A 20,688-nucleotide genomic window follows, 5' to 3' on the forward strand; every position below is an offset into this window, starting at 1 on the left:
AGGATATCTGAAGTAAGCCAGAGCAAAGTGGGTTTACGTTTCTTGACGTATACAACTGTTTTTCACGTGTCGCGGATGTTTTTATTTACATCATTGAACATAGAGTAAATGCTTACGCTGTTTACTTAGAGCAATACATTTTTACAGTTATATTCTTTAATGAGCCAATCAAATTGATTAAACTAGAGTTGTTCTTGACGAAGCCTACCCTCGAAATCTTGGACTGCCCAAGCCATAAAAACACATTTGCACGCAAAAAATAAGGGTCAGTGAGCTTTTGTAAAATTACAGGGGGATGAATGGAAGCATCTAAGACACGTACAAAGGCACGAATAAATAAGATTATCAACACCTCCCTGGTTGGACTAAAGGCCAGACCACACAAGCGACAACGGCGTCGCCTGTCGGCGCCGCTGGGCGGCACCGCCGTTCGGCCTACCAACGCTTTTGTCAATTGTGTTGGAACGCCTTTTGCCACTAGTCGCCTAAGCACGGAATTGAAAAAGTCATGCCAACATTTAGCCGGGAAGAGTTTTGAAGCTCCAGTACAGCGACTGAACTTTCCAGGTAACGACAATGCTGGACGCTATGTTACCTCACGAACCGGCTGTCGATGCAAGCGACGACGCCCAGGTGATCTCCCAAAGGGCAGAAGAAGTCCGTCAGCTCGCCAGACTCCGGATTAAGGCTCAACAACGTGTCGACACTGGCCGCTACAACCTTCGTCGTCGGGACGTCCACTTCCAGCCCGGAGACAGGGTGTGGGTGTGGACACCGATTCGCTGCCGCGGTCTCAGCGAGAAACTCCTGAAACGCTACTTTGGACGCTACAAAGTGCTTCGTCGACTCGGGGATCTGAACTACGAGGTGATGCCCGACGGAACACGGACTTCGTCACGCCGCCCTACACGACCGGGAGTCGTCCACGTCCGGAGGGGCAAACACTCACTTAAAACGACGGTGTCACGTGAACTGATTAACTTTGACTGTGCGAAAGTGACGGTTGGCGAACTTTGGACACACGTGCTAACCACTTCTCTTTGGTTGTCCTTTTTTTATTTCGTTTTCTTTTTTTTTTGCTTTCATTCGCATGTTTTACAAGACTCTCGTTACAAAGAGATTGTGCCGCAAATATACATACATACATACATACATACATACACACACAGCCGGGAGCAGGCTCTTTCATGGGGAGTGCTCATATGAAGTGGTCCTAGCTATAGATTAAAAGGTTAAAAGGCGCGAGCAAACAGGGCGAAAAAAAGAGACTCTACGTGTCTCTTTTTTCGTCCTGTTTGTTCGCGCCTTTTAACCTTTTAATCGATATGAAGCAACTAGCCCCAACCAAAGTTTATTATAAGTACAGAGTTGGTCGTGGACTTCACATCCGAAATCCGAGAAAGGCGCTACCCGTAACGTTGCCGAAGATGATCTGACGTTTCATCGTCCGCGACAACGAAGTTTAAAGATACAAAAAAAGACCAAGGTTTATTTAGTCCTTTAAACGCTTTTTTGTTTTATTAAGGGGAAATTAAAGGGGAAACTGAAAACAAAGGCATGCAAATTGTTGTTCCAAGCCGCTGTAACCGACAGTGCGCAACTGTTTGCTGCAAGTTACATTGGTTCTCGCAACGCAGAAAACGCTCATGTGGAATGGAACCTCGCGATCCGTGACGCCGCGCCACTAGCGGCAGCGATTTCGGCCGCGGAATCGCTGCGTGTGAACCCCGCTTAAGTCCAGACGCGGCCAACGCTACAGGCCTAAGCATGTGACCCTGAACTACAGTGTTCTAGAGAGTTGTAGTGGCAAGAGTGGCGGCCGCCGCGTGAAGAGTTTGCGCCTCGACGACACCGTAGCGCTGCTGTTCTGAGCCCTAGAAACGTGCCCCCGTCAGCTTCGTCGCAGGCGCTGCTCGGCGTCAACTACTGTAGTTCGACTGGAGCTTTTCGCGACGCAGAACAATTGCTAATGTGAAAATTTGTAGTTCTGCCTTTCGACTAGTGGATCTAGAGTGTACCGTTATCCTCTACTTTCATCATTCGCGTCTTTTTGATGGAGATCATTTGCTTAATATCGACTCCACCCCCCCCCCTTTCCCAGTGCTGACAGGTCGTTCAGCAACGCTGCACGCTTAATAGCTGCGAAAGAAACCATGCGATACTGATATAACAAGGAAAAAGTAGACTAATTAATCTCAATATATCTTTCACTTTTTAATGGTGAGAGGAACAATAAACTGGTGTATTGTTTTTTGTCATCGTGTTGCTGATGCGGGGACCAGCGTTGTGTAATGTACAAGGACGAGCGCGTTTAGGAACGGCCAAGGTCCCACTGCAACTGGCGAACATATAGCAAATTGTCTTTTGTGGAAAGCAATCCATGCAGAAAAAAATGCCTCGATTGGGAGTACATGGAGCATTACAATACAATATGAACAGAAACTTCAGCAACCCCTAATATGAAAAAAAAAATTTATTCTCAACTCACTGCTTTATGACTTCTCAAAAGTGGTAATACACTTCATCGACATACACAGCAAGCACATGACAAATATCCAGTAAAATACTACTCAAAAAGACGACAAAATGGTCCTAATGTACTGCGGTATAGAATCCTAACCCCTTTGCTATTCGCGACTTTCACGGCCTATAGGGGGCGCACTGGTGCCTATCAAAATGGTAAGGCCATTTATTATGAGGCAAATCATCCAGGAGCTAGGGAGCGCGACTCTCACACCGCGGTACCACCATCGCTGAAAGTTGCGAATTGACGCTGTGCACAGAGTCCCGAAGGATAAGGTGGGGTTCAAAATGCCTCTCGCACACCGCTGATGTCTCGGCGAGGCGTTTATCTTCTCGATTAAGATTTTTTTTCCTACTGTAGTCTGCGCGACTCCTCCTTTGGCACACGAAACAACGACGGCTTACGATCGCTGGTGCCCCGGCTGCCCTTGTTGACCGGGTACCCCAACTTGCATCCCGGCGCGAAGCAGTGTGTGTCTCCGTCTTTTTCCTTGCATTTATGACCGGGACGGCAACGGAACGGTGAAGACTCCCCACCACTACACCACAAAGAAAAGTGGTACAGTGCTACGTTCGGGGGAAGCGTACCGCTTCAGCTTCGTCTTCTTCGCTCATCGCACATCTGCCATCTGCCACATCCTAGGGCTCGGTACTCCAGCGCCACTCGCGGCATCTACGTTGGTCGTTTTCACGCGGCCCATTGTAAGCGGGCGCCGCTCTTGCCACTACACCCTCTAGAACACTGTACCTGAACAGTTCTTGCACTGCAGGAGCGCGCGTGCTTGGCAGGGACATTGAACAGCCATAGCTCGCTCTTGTAGCTTATGCCTGTACTTATGCTACGCTAACACTTGTGAGCGTAGCATCTCAAGAGGGCACTCACACTCAAGTGAGCGTCCTCGTGCTTTGCGTATTTTTCGCTCCCTGTCCATCAGGCGGTAAAGAAGAAGAACTTGACAACACTCGACCGGTTTGCGATGGGTCTCCTCTCCAAAGGAACGCCTTTTACATGGGAGGAGACCAAAGCGCGCAGCGATTACGTGCGCCACCACGGCATCGTGCAGTTTCTCAACCTGTACAGACATGTCCGCCATCGTCGAGACATCTCTCTTCGCTGGGGCGATGAGATGGAGTACATGCTCGTCCGTTTCGACCATAAACAGCGCAAGGTTCAGCTACTCCTCAAGGCCGCCGAAATCATACGAACTCTCAACGAGAAGGAGCGGGAAAGCCCAGAAAGCTGCGCCTGTTCCTGGCACCCGGAGTTCTCCGCCTACGCCCTGGAAGCCGTGCCTCTGGAGCCCTACGGCTACCGCGTTGCAGACTACAACATGGTGGAGCAGAACATGCGAAGGAGGCGAGCCGAAGTGCGCGCCTTGCTCGACGTAGACGAGGAGATAATCTGCCTCACTACATTCCCCATGATGGGCTGCAGGGATTTCACATATCCATCGTACAAGCCGTCAAGGTCTCCGAATGGCATGCAATCGCTGTTTCTCCCGGACGAGATGGTATACCCCAATCACCCGAGATTTATGACGAATGCAAAGCACGTCAAACAACGACGCGGAAAGCGTGTCGTCATCAACATTCCAATCTTCAAGGATGAGAAAACTCCCAATCCTTTCATTGAAGACTTCAAGAAGCTCGGCGACGACGGAGAGGCGCAGAGAGGAGCCCTTCCCGATCACATCTACATGGACGCGCACGGTTTCGGCATGGGCAACTGCTGCGTGCAGGTTACCCTACAAGCCGCTGACATCTTGGAAGCCATGACTGTGTACGATCAGCTTGCCAACATGGCCCCGGTGATGCTTGCTTTGGGAGCCAGCACCCCGGCGTTCAGAGGATATCTGGCGAACACCGACTGCAGATTCAATGCAATTCGCATGTGCATCGACGACAGGACAGAAGAAGAGATGGGCAACAAACCGGGCAAAAAGAACGCCCGCGTCATCAGGAGGCCTCGTTTCGCCAGCATTCCCTGCTTCCTTTCAGCGGTGAACCAGAAGCACAACGACGTTCCCGTTGAACACGACGAGAAGATCTACAAGCAGCTCCTGGAGGGAGGCGTTGAAGAGCCGCTAGCAAAGCACTTCGCGCACATTTTTCTTAGAGACACCCTTATTCTGTACAAAGAACTCATGTTCCAGAACGACGAAGTAGACATCGACCATTTTGAGAACCTTCAATCAACTAGCTGGCACACGCTAAGGTTCAAACCGCCGTCACGGGACAGTGAGACGGGTTGGAAGATCGAGTTCCGTCCCATGGAGCTACAGCTGACCGAGTTCGAAAACGCAGCGTACATAATCTTCGTGGTGCTTTTGACAAGAATTATTCTCACGTACAACCTAGACATGACTGTACCCATTTCAAAGGTGGACGAAAACATTGAAATCGCGCAAAAAGTGGATGCTGTTCTGAATGAGAAGTTCTGGTTCCGCAAAGATATTCTCACACATGGTTGTAGGCCGACAGCTAGTGGCGTCAAGGAAAGCGACGTTGCTGACGTGGTTAAGATGTCAATTGGTGAGATTATAAATGGTAAAGAGGGGGAGTTTCCGGGCCTCATTCCGTTGATTCGAACCTTCCTGACGAGCGCCGAGGAGGTAAACATTACCACTTACTGCTCGATGCACCAGTACCTAGAGCTGATCGGAAAACGGGCGTCAGGCGACCTTATGACTACCGCTCACTGGATGCGGCAGTTTGTCAGGTCCCATCCTGAGTACAAGAAAGATTCTATAATAACTGACACTATCAACTACGACTTGATTATGCGTATGTTCAAGCATCAGCATAACTTCTGGTCAATTCCCGAGCTTCTTGGCATGCCATCATCGAGATCAAGTACCGAGACACCAGGTACACCTTCGTCCATTCAGTCGCCTGGGTCGCCACCCCTGAGTCGCTGAAGATCATCGCGGAGAATGCAAAGCACCAGCATATTCCACCGAGTGCATTAAATTGCTCCAATTCTAACAAGGGTAGACATTTTTGTTGTAATTGCATAGTTTTCACTACGGATTGAGATGTTCATCCAATTTCCCAGCTGTGCGTGATCTTTTCTTTTAGTGTTGTGTGGTCCCAGATATACAATTTTGGATGCCGCTCCTGAGCGCTGATTTAGTGCTGTAAAATAAGCACATAGCGCCTATATTTCAGCGGCTACAAAGAAGAGTTAAAGTACAACTGCGAGGTCAAGTGGCGGTCTTTAGTGGTTTTTCTCGCTTTAGATGTTCATAGGCTTGGAACGCTGATAAAAGAGAGATAAATACTTGGCAAAAAATTGGCCATAACTAACGTTTAGCTATACCTACTAGAGGTGTCTCCTATCTTGATTTGAAGATTTTTACGAGAAGATTAGAAATGGCAAATGTCTATTTATATAAGCAAATTAATTATACAGGAATACAGTGCTCAGGAGACTTCTAGAACACTGTAGACTGGACAGTCTTCCCTGGGTTTACTTTCAATGAACTCAACGAGATGGCGACACCAGCATCAAATTCCCAAGACAAAGCATTGCAAGATTTACGACCCCTACGATATAACAGCTGTATAACACCCAGGCAAGAACGACAAGAAATGAAGCTGATTGTGAAGGCTGGGCACAAATACTACAAAAATTATTCGTGAATACGAATACTGAGATACACGTATTTCAAAGCCCAATATACAAATCCCCAGATAAATTTGTATCTTATGCAACGGGATATTCCTAAGCTACTTCTGCAAAATTGTTGACAAAAGTATTCCGGAATACAGATAATTATAGAAATACATTTGTTCGCAAACGGCGCTACGTGGCGAGTGTGTTGTTCGTCGTGACTGCAAATGGTAATGCAAGCTTGTGCTTCTTTTTCTGTGTCATTTTATGCCCTCCCCGTTACCTTGAACTTATTATTCATCATTAATGCCTCTAAAAGACATGTCACCCCCGGTGAGCCACATAGTTACTGAGCGGTAAAGACTGCGTGCCATGCGTGACAAAATGTGTCTTCACGAAATTATCTCTGTTGTGCCGTGAGGGCGCATCTCAAAATATCGTCCTATATTTTTTCTCGATCACCCATAATGCTGGGAAACTTGATGAAAGAGCCGCACCTTTCCTCCACTCAACCCCTTTACAGCGTTCGCTCTGCTCAACTGTAAAGAATGGAGGGCTTTTTGAGAGAAGCTTATTCTGTTATTATTGCAGGTAACCTTATTGAAACCACAAAAGATTTTTTTTCTTTTTATGTTGATGACTGATGGATTATGTTATTAGCTCGGTTCATGTTAGAAATTTTGAAGCGCCTTTCACCACACAGATGTTTTTATCTTTTAAATGTATCGTAAAACCGGCAACAAATGTAACGAGATAGCTAATACCCGTGCCCCATGGGAAACTTGATTGCCATTTACAACGAATGACATTTGAACAATCGGCCAATCACCGCGCGACACTCCGAGCGTGGGACGTTCCACGCGCGACAGATCGCGAGCCGATTCGTTGATCACGCGAATGTCATTCGTTGTAAATGGCATTCGAGTCGCCCGTGTGGCACGGGTCTGGCAAAGTATCGCGATACAAGCGGTACATTGTAAATGCATTTCTACACTGAGATACAAATACATTTGTTTAAATTCATGTAAACAGAGATATAAATACTGGAATGTACATCTAGAATACTATCTCGATAAATTTGTATCGCGATACTGCCCAGCCTTGGTTACATCAGGTCGCGAACTTGACACAACATATTGTCACGAATGACAGACAACGAGGCAGGAGAAAACAGAATGGACTAATGATTTAATGGGGGCGAACTTGTGCCAGAAACGAAAAAGAAGAACACACGTCAAGAAAGCAACAGCGAGCATCGACGGCGGCAGCAGCAAGCAACGGTGCGTCGGGGTAAGAGCTGGCTATCGTGTGAGAGAGGAAGTGAAAATTAATCGGAAATACGGCGCTTGGCTCTGTATCTACTATGGTCGTCATCTCAAATATTTTACATAGAATGTTCTAGAAAGAGCTAGGGCGAGACTGACTAGGCAAGGGCATTGTAGCCTCCTTACCTTTTACGTTTGGGGTAAGGGCGTACGCCAATTTTCTAGATGAGCGGAGAAGCGTATCTTCTCGATCATACACAATGCATTATACTCTCCCATTTAAAAGTGCATCGCCCCATTGTAACACAGAACAGAACAAAAAAAATGATAAGCTAAGGAAGTCATCTGGGAAACGAAGCGTCCTCAGTACTGCCGAGCGTAGAATGGCTTGAGTCGAAACGTGAAACACCTCGGATCGTGGTCAGCGTCCTGATGATGTTTGCATTCCGTCGGGTACCACTTCGTAGTTGAGCTCCCGATGCGACGAACTACCTTGTACGGTCCCAAGAAATATTTTAAGAGTTTTTCTCTGAGGCCGTGGCGACGAATGGGTGTCCACACCCACACCCTGTATTCTAGCTGGAAGTGAACGTCCCGATGACGAAGGTCTTAGCGGCCAGCATCGACACGCCGCTGGTCTTCAGGAGCTCGCAGTTGGTAAGCGATGCTTCATGAGCTTTTATCCAGCGTAGCGCGGTTCCCACGAGGAAAAAAATAGGCGTTCTGGATCGCTAGGTTGGACATTTGAGAAAAGGTACATGGAAGTGACGTAATGCAAAGGAGGAGCGTATCCTAGCAACCAGGGCCGTAACCAGGGGGGGGATAGGGGGTTCTGACCCCCCCCCCCCCCCGAAATTTTTTTCTGGGTACGGCCCTGGTCGGTGCACTGGCAGCCAGCCGATTTTAATCTCCACCTCTGCGCACGCGCAGTGGCGCCGGTCGGCTACCGGGTACCAAACCGGGACCGGTTCTCCGGTTTGCTGTAACTCTCCATTATATGCCACCGATGCACATGATTCATAGGCGAAAATAAGACAATGCGGAGGGAAAGTTCGTCTGCTTCTCGCGCAGGGGGTAGCGGTGACGTCAGAACGCCGAGCCCTGATTGGCTGATCGCGCCCCCCTATCTGAGCGTCGTCTGCTCCTTTGCAACGTCGTCTGCTCGCAACGTCGTCTGCGTCTGTCTCACCTTTCCTGCGACTTTCGGAAGTGCAGAGGCCATATTCACGAAACGATCTTACGCCAAAAATGTGCGTAAGACAAAACTTAAGAACAAATTCGTATTCACGAAACGAAATTTTCGTAAGTTTTGCGCAGGTTACGACAAAATCCTACGACAGCTCCGAAGCTGTCTTACGCACTTCTTACGATCAAATCAGCATGGCCGACAGCGTCGCGGTCGCGACGACCCACGGACGTTTATTTTTTTACGTGCGGTTCTGACGCGTCCCGACTTCAAGCAGCAAGAAAAAAGTAAAAAGTACTTGAAACAGACCACGACGAACAAGAACGCTGGATCCACAAACACCCGGGAAAAGCTCCCACGGCCACGATCCCACCGAACGCGACCAAACGAGCTGGGCAGTTAGGCCTAGCAGGCTCTCCGCGACTCGGCGGCCGTCTGCCCACGACCGGCTGGCGTGCTGAGTGGAATATGCCCGCGCGACCCTTGTGAACCCTTCCCGTATAATATTTTGATTGCTGACCTCAATTTTAGATTAAGGGGTCAATTTCTTCCTCTTGTTATCTCCTTGTTTCCCGAGGCAACGGTGACTCTCGCCGATGAAAAAGCGGTGAATCTCCGACAGACGCAGCAAAGGTAAAGCAGCCATCGCTTTGACCGCTTTGACTAGCAGACGTAAAGTAGACGACGTTAACTGCGCCAACCCGCCGACGCCGTTAAAGAGTGAGGGGTCTCGCCGCACACGAATGGAGGGAAAGAGTATTTGGGAGGGAACTTGCCTCGGTTCTAAGCAAAAATACCTCGGCGCCCCGGGACACCTCGCCAGGGAGTCCTTTGACTTCCCTCCTTGATGCGCGTCTGCTAGTTGTTAGACAAAGACAACGTACCGCTCGAGTTATTTCGTCTGCCCTCTCTTAAAGGCGAGGTCGAGTTCACTCCGAAAGTCGCAGGAAAGGTAAGACAGACGCAGACGACGTTGCGAGCAGACGACGTTGCAAAGGAGCAGACGACGCTGAGATAGGGGGTCGCGATCAGCCAATCAGAGTTCGGCGTTCTGACGTCACCGCTACTTCCTTTCTTATGCGCAGAAGACGAAAATGAGCCCACTTGCGAGGCGTATAGACACTTTCGAAATGGCCGCCGTTGTCCCCGAAACCCCCCCCCCCCCCCCCCCCCCCGAAATTTTTTTCTGGGTACGGCCCTGCTAGCAACACTCACGTGGCGGCTCTGCCCACTTTGACGCCGCTACGTCATCGCAAACTTGACACCCGTCACCCGTTTCAGCGACGTCCGGAGCCAACCACCGACGAGCGGAAGTAGCCACGTATTCCCTGAGGCGTCCCTACGCGCGGGATACGGGGTAGGATTTACTACGACGCGGGGAGCAGTTCCTGCGTTTAGCGAAGGAACGGCAACCAATCCTGTGCGTCGCTGGCCGTCGCATCTGTTCTAGTACAGGTAAAAGTATTGAAAAACAATCAAAACCTTTTGGGCGTTGTTAAAACAAACCGCTTTTTTGTACCCTTTTGCAATACATTTAAGAATTAATTGGAGAGAAAGTTGTTCCAATATTATGCGGGATGTGCGCTACGCGCCTTCTTCAAACCAAAATGTCGAACCACGAGGAGCCGGGTGAGCCGGTGGCAGCGGAGGGGTCGGCGGAACCAACGGGGAGCGCGCGAGTGACGGCTGCTTTAGTCAGAAACAATTTTTTTATCTTTCGAGAACTTGCTATTGCTGTGCTCAAATAAGAATGTTTGGCGCAACATCTGTGATAATTCTTTCAAAGTGGTCCAGTGTTTATATGGTGGTATGCTAGTCAGAGAATATATATATATTTTTTTCCTTTCAAAATTTAACTATTGTGCTCAAATAAGACCAGAGTGTTCAACAAGATATCTGTGATATATACTTAAGATTGCCCAATTGCTTACATGGTTCCAGTCGATGCTCAGTTTTACTTCCAAGAATGAAATATTACATTCCATGTTATCACACTTTTATTCATGAAGTCACAGGTTTTTCTTTAAGAAATAAAGCAATTTTCAAAACAAACTACATGTGCACTGTCTTGAGATAACACAATCACCTAACTTTGATGAAGTACCATAAAAGAGATAATAAAATGGAGCAGAAGGCAAGACGCTTTGAAGCATTTGTAAAATGAAACAATGTCCATGACAACAATATCCCTGGTTCAATCAGCAACTAAGAAAGCAATCTCTGCAAAAGCAAGCATTTCTTTCTAAAGGTAGTCTAAATTACTTCCGAGTTCTTTGCAAGGGCAATCCAGATGACCTGTTGGTCTGGCAACTAAACCTCCGAACCTTTTCTGTCACTGTCGACTGCGTCTCGTGCCTTCTGCTCATAAAAATAAAAAAAAGGCTGTATCGATTTCACCGCGATGCACTCGACACGTATCCGGAGGCAGCACGCTGGCTGTGCGACGAACTTCACAAGGTGTAGGAGCTGAAGAGAGTATGTAGCTTGTGGACAGCCATGACTGTGGAGCAGGAAGCGAAGTGTGCACTTTACGGCTTCCACGGGGAGGGCTTCACTGAGGGCAAGGATGTGACGGGGTCCTTGGTGGTCAGAACCTCAGTCGTGGTGGCGAGAGGTTCCCTGTCGCTGGCGGCGTCCGTGCTGGGCACCACCGCAGGGAGGGCGCTGAGGGGCTTCCCGACGGTGTCCCTGGTGGTCGGGACTACCATCGTGGCGGCGGACCCCTTGCGTGTGGCGCTCCGCACGGGCACGTCTGCGGCGGGTTCCGAACCGGGCGACAAGGCGCTGCCTCAGAGCCTTCCCCCTGTCCGAGAGGCCGACCGGAAGGCCGACCGGAGGGCCGGCAGGAGCCAGCCTCTCGGGAGCCGACGCTGACCTCTCCGAGCTCGGCTCAGAACCGTCCGAGCTCGGCTCAGACTCCAACTCTGACTCTTCAGGGTCGGAGTCTGACTCCGGTTCTGGCTCGCTCGATGCAAGGCAGATGTTGTGGAGCACTGCACATGCCGAAATAATGGCGGTGGCTGTTGAAGGGTGGTAATACAGAGCGCGGTACCTTTGCAGACACCGGAATCTGTTTTTCAACAGCCCGATGCAGCGCTCCACAACAGACCTGATCGAGGAATGCGCCTTATTAAACCGGCCGCAAGCGGTGGAGGTCGCGTGGTTCCCGGGGACAGGGGTGATGAGCCAAGGCTCCAAGGGGTAGCCGCTGTCACCTGCACATGTAGAGGATGGAACATATTACATTCTTTACTTTTTAAAATAAAAGGCAAGAAAACAGCTGTGTGCAACTATGTCAATTATAATGTAACTTAAGTGTGACTTAAAAGTGTGTTAATATTTCTGCACTACAGTATCAGTTTACATTATGATTAATTAGCACTAGCTTGCCTGCAAACTCCCTGTTATTTCATGTAACTATGTGTTTTCCTGGTGGGTTGTATGGGATGTGTGCACGATTCCTTAGGGGTGCTGTGTTGTATGCAAGTGCATTATTAGGCCCTTGCATCCGACAAATAAAAGCTCTGTTGCTTTTGGGAGTGTGGCCGTGACCTTAGGCACGGGCAGAGCGGAACACGCTGGCCTTGTCTTTGGCAAGCAAGGGGATAAGGCGCCAGTTCGACGAACCTCTTTCCTAATCCTCGGTGGAGTTGGAGATGGGGAAAAGAGAGGGGGTGGTTAGATTGGAAAGGAGTCAGGTCCTGTTGGGACACGGAGGGTCTAGTAGGAGGAGCTATATAGGCAGACCGAAGAAGAAGGGTCAGGGAAAAGAATCCAGTGTGTGGGACAGAGACGACCCGAGGACAGATTTGGCGAGCCCCAAGTGGCCAAGGAGGAATTGATCCCATTCCGTACAAACTGACGACCGTCAAAGCGACCAGGCGAGCACCCAGGTATCAGTGAAAGAGCTCCAACTTCATGCGAAAACCAACCAGCAAGAGGGTACAGGCAGACAGTAACAGTGAGTGGGCCGAACCGGACAGCGACTCGCACTGCGGTCGCATGCCTTGCATAGTCTATCACTGTCGTGAGATTGGTGTAGTGTGGCTTTCGTATCCTGCAGAGTGTGAGAGTTATGTGGACATAAACAGATTAATGGCCAAACTTTGGGTGTTGTCTCACTTCAAGGAGTTCCAGCAACTGTGTCTGTGTGCCTCACAACAAGCACAGTACGTGTGGTACTGTGGCTTTCAAGCAGTGGGAGCCACCGTGTGTGTAAGGAATGAATTTAGTATGCTCACCAAGCAGGAACCGGCCGTCGCGTGGCACTTGCCCTTGCTCGAGTTGGTTTCTGAGCCAGGAAAATTGCCACACTAAGGAGTCGTGCACCGACCCGGGATACCGTGGGTCGATGCACATTATCCGGCAGTCGGTGTCACACACCTGAAAGTGAGAGAGATATTGACATGTAATTACCTGAATCCACAAGTAGTAGATTGTACTTATGGTTCACAAAGCAGTCACAGTTTCAGAACCTTTTAAGTTATTTTGTCTGACACATGCATGTCAACACACCTTCCTGGATGCAAGGTACAACTAACTACCTTGAAACAAAAATAATGTGTTTTTTTTTTACGGAAGCTTGCACGTTTTAAAGGGGTACTCCACCGATTTTTGAGCTACCTCAACTAACTATATTTTCCGACTCCCCGGCCTTTACCCTTTCTGGTATGCTATTTAGAATCCCGAAATTCATAGTAGTTATTGCGAAATCGGCAAATGAAAATGATGCAAAAACCAACATTCAAATATACGCGCGCTTTTCAGGGCCGTGACGTCAGTGGCAGGCAGGCTTGCCAGTCGAGCAAGCAGCCAAAAAATAGAATATGCCAATCATTTGTTCCGTGCTGGAGCGCGGGTACTGCAGCAAGCTTCCCAGGCATTCATTTGACACCATGAAACTGCTTCGAATCAGTTTAAAACAAAATCTACAGCCCAAAGAGTGAACCCCTGCCTTCCACTAACGTCACTTTTTCATTGTTGCCAGTAGAGACTTCGAGCTTGAAAAGCACGGTGAGGACAAAAACTGTAAATTCAATAACTTCGCGAAAAAACAATATTTTGACCTAGCATTCGGGATACTATTTTCGCAATGTTTGTTGGTTAGTTTAGCAAAATTTCAAGCAAATCGGAGACAATGAAAAAATCGGTGGAGTAGCCCTTTAACAGACAAGTATTATTTTTGGGAGAAGAGTCTCACGGCTCACATGCTACGTAGAGCACACGCTCGCGCACTCGTGAGACCCCACAGCCCGCAGTCATAAAACGGCATACTTAAACCGTATCGGCAATACGTTTTTTTTTTTTTTTTCTACAGATTTGGGGCGCGTTTTGACAACGTAACATGAGTGTACTTACCACCATCACGTTGAGGGCGTAGAAGTACTTGCGGCACCAGTACGCCGCCTTCGTGACGGTGGGGTCGTTCTTGGACGGGCCGACGATGGGGACCATGGTCCCGTCCACGCAACCGATGACGCCGGGTATCCTGCCGAGCGGCCTGAAGCCCCTCTCCGCGTCGAACCTCTCGCTCGGCGTCTGGGAAGGGGATCCAGCCACGCTGGACCCCGAGACGACGCACGATAGCGACGGACACGGCGCGGACCGCAACGCTGACTGTCTTTTGGTCCCGCGCTACGTGTTCGTCGCTCGCCACCAAGTCTTGGAAGCTCCCCGTGCCGTAGAAGCGCAGTGCACACAACACTTGAAGCTCCACAGTCATGACGTGGTACGCACTCTCCTCACCTCCGGTTCCTCGCGAAGTTCGTCGCACAACCACCGCACCACGATCTTGGGCAGGCGGTATTGCTTCCGAAAGATCTCCTCCGGGAGCTCGAATGCATCGCGGTGTTCCCGATACAGCCTTTCTGGCGAAAAAAAAAGCTCTATTAAAGAAAAAGTCGAAGTGACGAGACGGCGACGCCTCGCCGCCGAAAACATGCTGCCAATGACACTTAGTTCCGAGCAAGTACCTTTTGAAACGTACTCGGTACAAAACGAAACGTCATTTTGTTGTCACGTCCAGTAGCCGACTCCGCCCAGTTTTGCCGACTCCGCCTACATTTTTCTAGGGAAATTACGTCACTTTTGCTTTCAACCAATCAGACGTGATGACGTCACTTCCGTGTACTAAAGTAGTAGTAGTATAAAACGTTTATTTGAACCGCTTTAAGGGGGAGGGGGAGAGGAATGAGTCAATGGCATCGCGGCCTGGACTCGCGGTATGGCGGAAGGGAATTAAATATGTACTTCTATGCCAGCTTCGTGGATATAATCCAGAAGCGTGCGTAGAGTTTGATATTGCTTATCTGGAGGGCCTGGGGGAAAGACCCAGTCCTCCATGGATGTCACCCCGTCCTCTATGTGCTTCTTCCTTGTTGCCTCAAGGCCTTTGCAGCCCCATAACAGGTGAACTAGGTCGACCGCATGTTGGGGGTCCTTGCAGTAGCAGCATGTCGGTGGTGTGCGCGCCTTTTCCCACGCTGCTCTTCTGTTCGGCGTGCAGGCGGTATTGGTTCTAATGCGAGTTAAGAGCACCCTCGTTCTCCGCCCAAAGCCTCGCGGCAGTGGGTCGGAGATGGGTGGAAGGTGCTCATTCAGCGCAGTACGGGACGAAAGTTTTATCTGCTGTTTAGCTTCGTCGGGGTCATAGTCGTCTTCGTCTTCGTCATCTTCGGGTGAGGAAGATGCGTAGCCGTGATCATGGAGGTGGCAGGGCGGCTTCTGCGTCTCGCGGAGTGTAACTATTAGCGCGCGAGCTGCAGAGTGGGCCTGCTCATTGCCAGCTATGCCTGCGTGGGCGGGCGCCCAGGACAGCTGGACTTTTGTACCTTGCAGAGAAAGTTGGAGGGCCATCTTTTTTATGGATTTTGCTCTCTTGCAGGGGCTGTTCCTATTTCTGCACTCGGTGAGCGAGGCTACCGAGTCCGTAAAAACGTGGAGCTCTTTTGGTCTAATGGTTGTGTCGTTGAGGACTGTTTCAATCGCATATTGAATCGCTCCGAGTTCGCCACCCTTGACGGAGGTGCTGTTTGGTAATTGTTTGGAAGATATAATTCCTTTTCCTGGTATTGCCACTGCGACCGTAGCCAGTTGGTCTGGGAGTGTCGCGAAAGCCGCGTCTGTGTAGACGGCTAGCTTCTCCGCCGAGCTTTCCCAGGTCTGTATTCGTTTGTTGTGGCTACTGGCTTGCGATTTCTGACGATCTGGATGTCTCAAGCTCGCGTTCTTCGGGATGGGCTTGCCTTCTACGAGGTCGATGTAGTCTAACCAAGGAGGGTCGTTTTCTGGGAATTCGGGAAGCGGGAGTTTAAGTGCTTTAATCAGACTGAGAATGGTTCTGCCGGGTCGTGAGTGTTGCAGTCGTTCACGGTGGGCGGCAGATCGTACCATTACGGTTTCTTGTAAGTTGTTGAGCTGGGCAAGTTCCATTAGTGTCCCTATTGGTGTGAATCGAGGTAAGCCGGTAATTACCCGTGCAGCTTGCCTGTTGATGGTTTCCAGTTTTTTCCACTGGCTTTTTGAGATGTTGTAATACGAAGCGCAGTAGCAGACTTTTGATACGATGAGTGCCTTCACCATCTGACGCGCAATTCCTTCGTTCGCTCCGCCTCTGGAGCTGCATATCCTTCTGATGCCATGGATGATTGCCTTGCATTGCTGGCTGACCTTGGTTATCCAGGTTCTGCACGAGCCGTCTTCATCGATGTACATTCCGAGTATTCTGATCGAGGTAGATGGTTGGATTCTGTTGCCTGCTAGCGTTAAGTACATCTGACTGGCGATGCCAGCTTTTCTTTGTTAACGGGATGCGACGACCACATAGGCCGTTTTCTCCGGGGATGCAGTGAGGCCGACCCTATTGAGATGGGTTTGCACTTCGTCTAATCCGGCTTGAAGAGTCTGTTGTTGGGTTCGGGTATCGCCTGTCACTGTCCATAGGGAGATATCGTCCGCATATATGGTGAACTTGAGGCTTGCGATCCTCGATAGGCGGTGTGGGAGATCGGCCATTGCCATGTTAAACAGTAAAGGCGAGAGTACAGAGCCTTGTGGTACGCCGACCCTGTTGGGTCGTGGGTTGCTCATGTGGTCCCCTATTCTTATCGAATATGTCCGATCCTTAAGAAAAGCTTTAATAAAGTTAAGCGCCCTGCCCTGTATCCCTAAGCGTTCCGCCTCCTGAATGACAGCCCAGTGGGGGACGGAGTCGAAAGCCTTTCTAACATCAATGGCGACGATTGAGCGGATGGTTTTGCCCCTTGGCGCCCTTTTCTTGGTGATGTCGTGTGACATCAAGAGGAGGCTTTCCTGTGTGCTTAAACAGGGTCGGAATCCTGTCTGGGCTGGATGAAAAGCGCCGGATCTCTCTAGTGTCCAGTTAAGTCGATCTAGAACCATTCGCTCCATGAGCTTGCATACGCATGAAGTGAGTGATATCGGTCTGAAGTTGATAAGCGTGTCCTTGTCCTTGCCAGGTTTGGGGATTGGGACGACGGTCGAATGCTTCCATATTGGTGGCAACTGTCCTTGTTCCCATACCGCGTTAATTCCTTCGATAAGCTGGTGTTTAGCGTCTTGTGGGAGGTTGCGCAGCATGGAAATGGTAATTTTGTCCGGGCCCGGAGCACTGTGTGCCTTCCCGTTGTGGAGTGCCGTTTCCAATTCACCCAGGGTAAAGGGTTGGTCCATTGGATCCGCTGAGTTAACCAGCGCTGGAGTATACGGGTTCGGAATTGAGTTTGTTGTCGTAGCAATGGGCTGCGGGAAGAATTGGTCTCCGGCCGCATCTGCGAGGTCTTCTACCGAAGTGTCAGTTTTTAGCGCCAGGGTTAGAGGGGCCTTCTGTTCTCTCTTTTGTCCCAGCATGGATCTGCTGGTTGCCCACAGTTTCTTTACTGAAGTTTTCTCCGACAAGGACGCACTGTAATCCAGCCATCGTGTCCTGTCCAAGTATATCGCGTGTTTGCGTGCCGCGATGGTGTGTCTGGTGACCTCTCTGAGTGCCGCTGGTGTCTTTGGGCCCCTCCTATATCGCTGCAGCGCTCGGAGTCTCCTAGCCCAGAGATTCAAGAGGTGAATATCCGGGGTAGGTGCATCGGCAGGTATGTTGGATCTGGTTGTAGCCGCTTTCAATGCATCGAGCATTGCTGTCGCAAAGGATTCCTCTTGGTTGTTTTCCAGGTGTCTTCTATAAAGGTCCCAATTGACTGTATGAGCAAAACGCCGGTTCTTTTCGGACTTCTTGGAGTTCACCTCGATCTTTATTGGGAGGTGGTCACTCCCCCACGTGTCGATGTTTACATTCCAGGAGAGGTTTTCAGTCTTTCCGTATATCCATGTAAGATCTGGACTGGTATGCTGTTGTCTGCTTGTCAAGCCGAGTCTCGTTGTTGAGCCCGGCGTGTTTAGTAGTGTGTACTTGAACCGTGTCATGTCCTCCAGGAGTTTCTGGCCGTTTATGGTGTCTACTTTGTAGCCCCAGCTGGTATGTGGCAGGTTGAAGTCTCCTCCTATAATCTTTCGTTCTTTTGGGTAAAGGATGTGTAGTTGTTCTATCCACCCGTTGTCTCTTGGTGATTTGCTGCTAGCCCCTGGCCTGTAGTAGACAGATGCGATGATTACGGGTGTTCCTTGATGCGTTGCACGGACTGCGACGACTTCTTGTCTGTCTGTGCACCATCGCATCAAGTCAATTTGATGTTGTGGCCAGTCCGATCGCAAATACACCATGGCTTGCCCCTTGGGCACGTCTTGGTTGGGCTTGCGGCCTGATGGGATCGACGGGCTGGAGTATGAAGTGTAACTTGTTAGGTTGATGGTGGTTGTCTTTACTTCTTGTAATAGAATTGCATCTGGACGTTTTGATGGTCTGTTCAAGTGTCTTGCGTTGAGTTCTGCGGCCCGTAGCCCCAGTCCTCTGCAGTTCCATTGAACAATGCTAATCCCTATTTTTATCGACCAAGTTTGAAAGCGATAACAGTGAGCTGTTGGCTCAGCGCTGAGAGTTGTTTTTCCAGCCTTGTAAACCGGACTTCGTAGCTGTCTCTCTCAAAGGTGGGGGTACCCCGGACTAAATCAGCGTAAGTCCTTTCGTGCATCCGTGGGTGTTGGATCGGATTAAATGGAGGTGGCGGCGGCGGCGGTGGTGGTGGTGGTGCCCCCTTTTTCCTCCTGGACTCTTGATTGGGTTTCGCGTGCTTCCTTGCCCTTTCCCTCAGTAGCTTCCCGATCTCTGTCTTCTTCGGGCAGGTATTGCTTGTCGCCAAGTGTCCATTTTTTTTGCAGATCTGGCAGTACGGGGTCGGATTTGGGCACGGGTTGGTGTTACCTTGGTCATCTTGCGTTCCCTCGTGGTGTTTGCCGCACAAAGAGCAGACCGACTCTTTGTGGCAGATGTCTTGCTTGTGACCCGCGCCGTGGCAGTTTGTGCATGTCACCGCCTTGGCTCTATATGGGTACACTGGGGTGATGCAAAGCGCGTATCTAACGAACCTTGGTAATCGATTACCCTCGAACGTTATCATCGCAGTGCGTCCTTTCCTTCCCAGAAGTCGGGCCGTGACGATGTCGTGAGTGTCACATCGGAGCCTGTCCCGGAGAGAGATGTTGTCCTCACCCTCGTCTACTTCATATATGACCCCTCGAATTTGGTTATCTTGCAGTGTTTTGTAAGCTTGTACGGGAATCTCTTCTTCGTTAGCAACTGGAATTCCAGTGATCTCCAGTAACGCCTTGGCGGTAGGCTCAGATGAAGTTTGTGCGGAGATAGTATTGCTCTCCTTTTGTAGCTTTACTGATATCTCCTGTGATTGTGTGCCTAGCGTTTTTGTGAAGGCTTCCTCCAGGGTTCTTCTCGGTATGGTGGTAAGGTCTGTCTTCGTTCGTGGTCGAAGTATGACAGTGAAGAGCTGGCGTGGGGCCTGTGCCTTGCCTTCGCTTTCAGTGGTCTTCTTGCGAGTGTATCGTGCCCGCTTGATGGTCTTTTTGGATTGGACCAAAGACCATGCTGGGCCGTCGTCCTCTTCTGTGATTGAGTTTTGCGTTGCGGCGGTGCTGACGAGAGTGTCCGCTGTCGCCGCCTGTGTTGAGAGTGACGTCCCAGGCGCCATGGCCGCATGCCGCTTGCGGCTCTCGCTGTCGTCTTGTCGGCCATTTTTCTCCTGTGTACTCGCCGACGAGGTGGCCGACTCTTTTTCTTTAGATTTAGAAATCGGTGTATTCTTGAACCGTGGCTCTATGGTAGTCTGCTTGTTTCCTGACGCTTCTGGCCGAGAAAGATCGTCTAGAGCTTGCAGGAACATTTCCGTGATTTCCTCTTTTGAGGCCTTCCCTAGCAGAGCGACTAGGAGCGATTTGATTTCGTTCGCGGTACTTTCAGTTACCGGAGCTGGATGTGGTTGTCTCGGTGGTGGTTCCGAGTTGATGGCCGGCAGGGCGGGCCAGTTGATCGTTGTTTCCGGTTTCGGAGGATTCAGAGTTGGCGTCGTAAATCGGAACACCGCATTGGGGTTGGTGGTCACAGCTGCGGTGTCCATCGTCTCCATCGCAGCGGTTAGGCCTAGCAATGCACCGGCTCAGATCGCTTTAGTGCTGGCTCTTTGGGTGCAGAAATTCGGCATGTTGGCCCCCGGTATGATATACCCTGGTCACATACCTGCCGAAATCTACACTTCGAAGCAATGGTCGGTATACTTCTGTCTTAAAACGGAGTCAAGAAATTCGAAAATTTCCAGAGCAGTCGAAAGAGCAGGGCGTCTCAGTCGGGCTTCTTTTTCCTCTCCCTCCGTGTACTAAAAAAAGGAACATGTACAATGTCGAACCTAGCTATCCTGCAGGTGCTATTTCGGAGCCCATTCAGAGAGCCCATTAAAGCCCCTCGATGTGTTTGCGCTCGTCTTGCAAGTAGCGTCAAATGCGCGAGTGCACGAGGCCAATGTCTCGAGCGGCCCTTGGAAGCAAATGGCGGCGCAGCACTGAAATGAGCGGGCCTTGGAAGCGAATGGCGGCGGAGCACCCGCTCATGGCACGTGTCTCGAGCGCTTCCACAACAATGGTTGGCGGTACTTGTAAAAAGCGCTTTTATCAAGGGGCTTTAGAGC

General features: G+C 50.0%; 1 protein-coding gene across 1 annotated transcript; it reads left to right on the top strand.

Moving 5' to 3' along the window:
- The first annotated feature begins 3,500 nt into the window (after positions 1 to 3,500).
- On the top strand, positions 3,501 to 5,441 carry LOC115322262 (glutamate--cysteine ligase catalytic subunit-like). Its single transcript, XM_040210981.1, has one exon. The coding sequence runs from the start codon at positions 3,501 to 3,503 to the stop codon at positions 5,439 to 5,441; it is 1,941 nt and encodes a 646-aa protein (XP_040066915.1).
- The last annotated feature ends 15,247 nt before the right edge of the window (positions 5,442 to 20,688 follow it).

Source organism: Ixodes scapularis, unplaced genomic scaffold (assembly GCF_016920785.2).
Source record: "Ixodes scapularis isolate PalLabHiFi unplaced genomic scaffold, ASM1692078v2 PGA_scaffold3__209_contigs__length_174095766, whole genome shotgun sequence".
Taxonomy (NCBI): Eukaryota; Metazoa; Arthropoda; class Arachnida; order Ixodida; family Ixodidae; genus Ixodes; species Ixodes scapularis.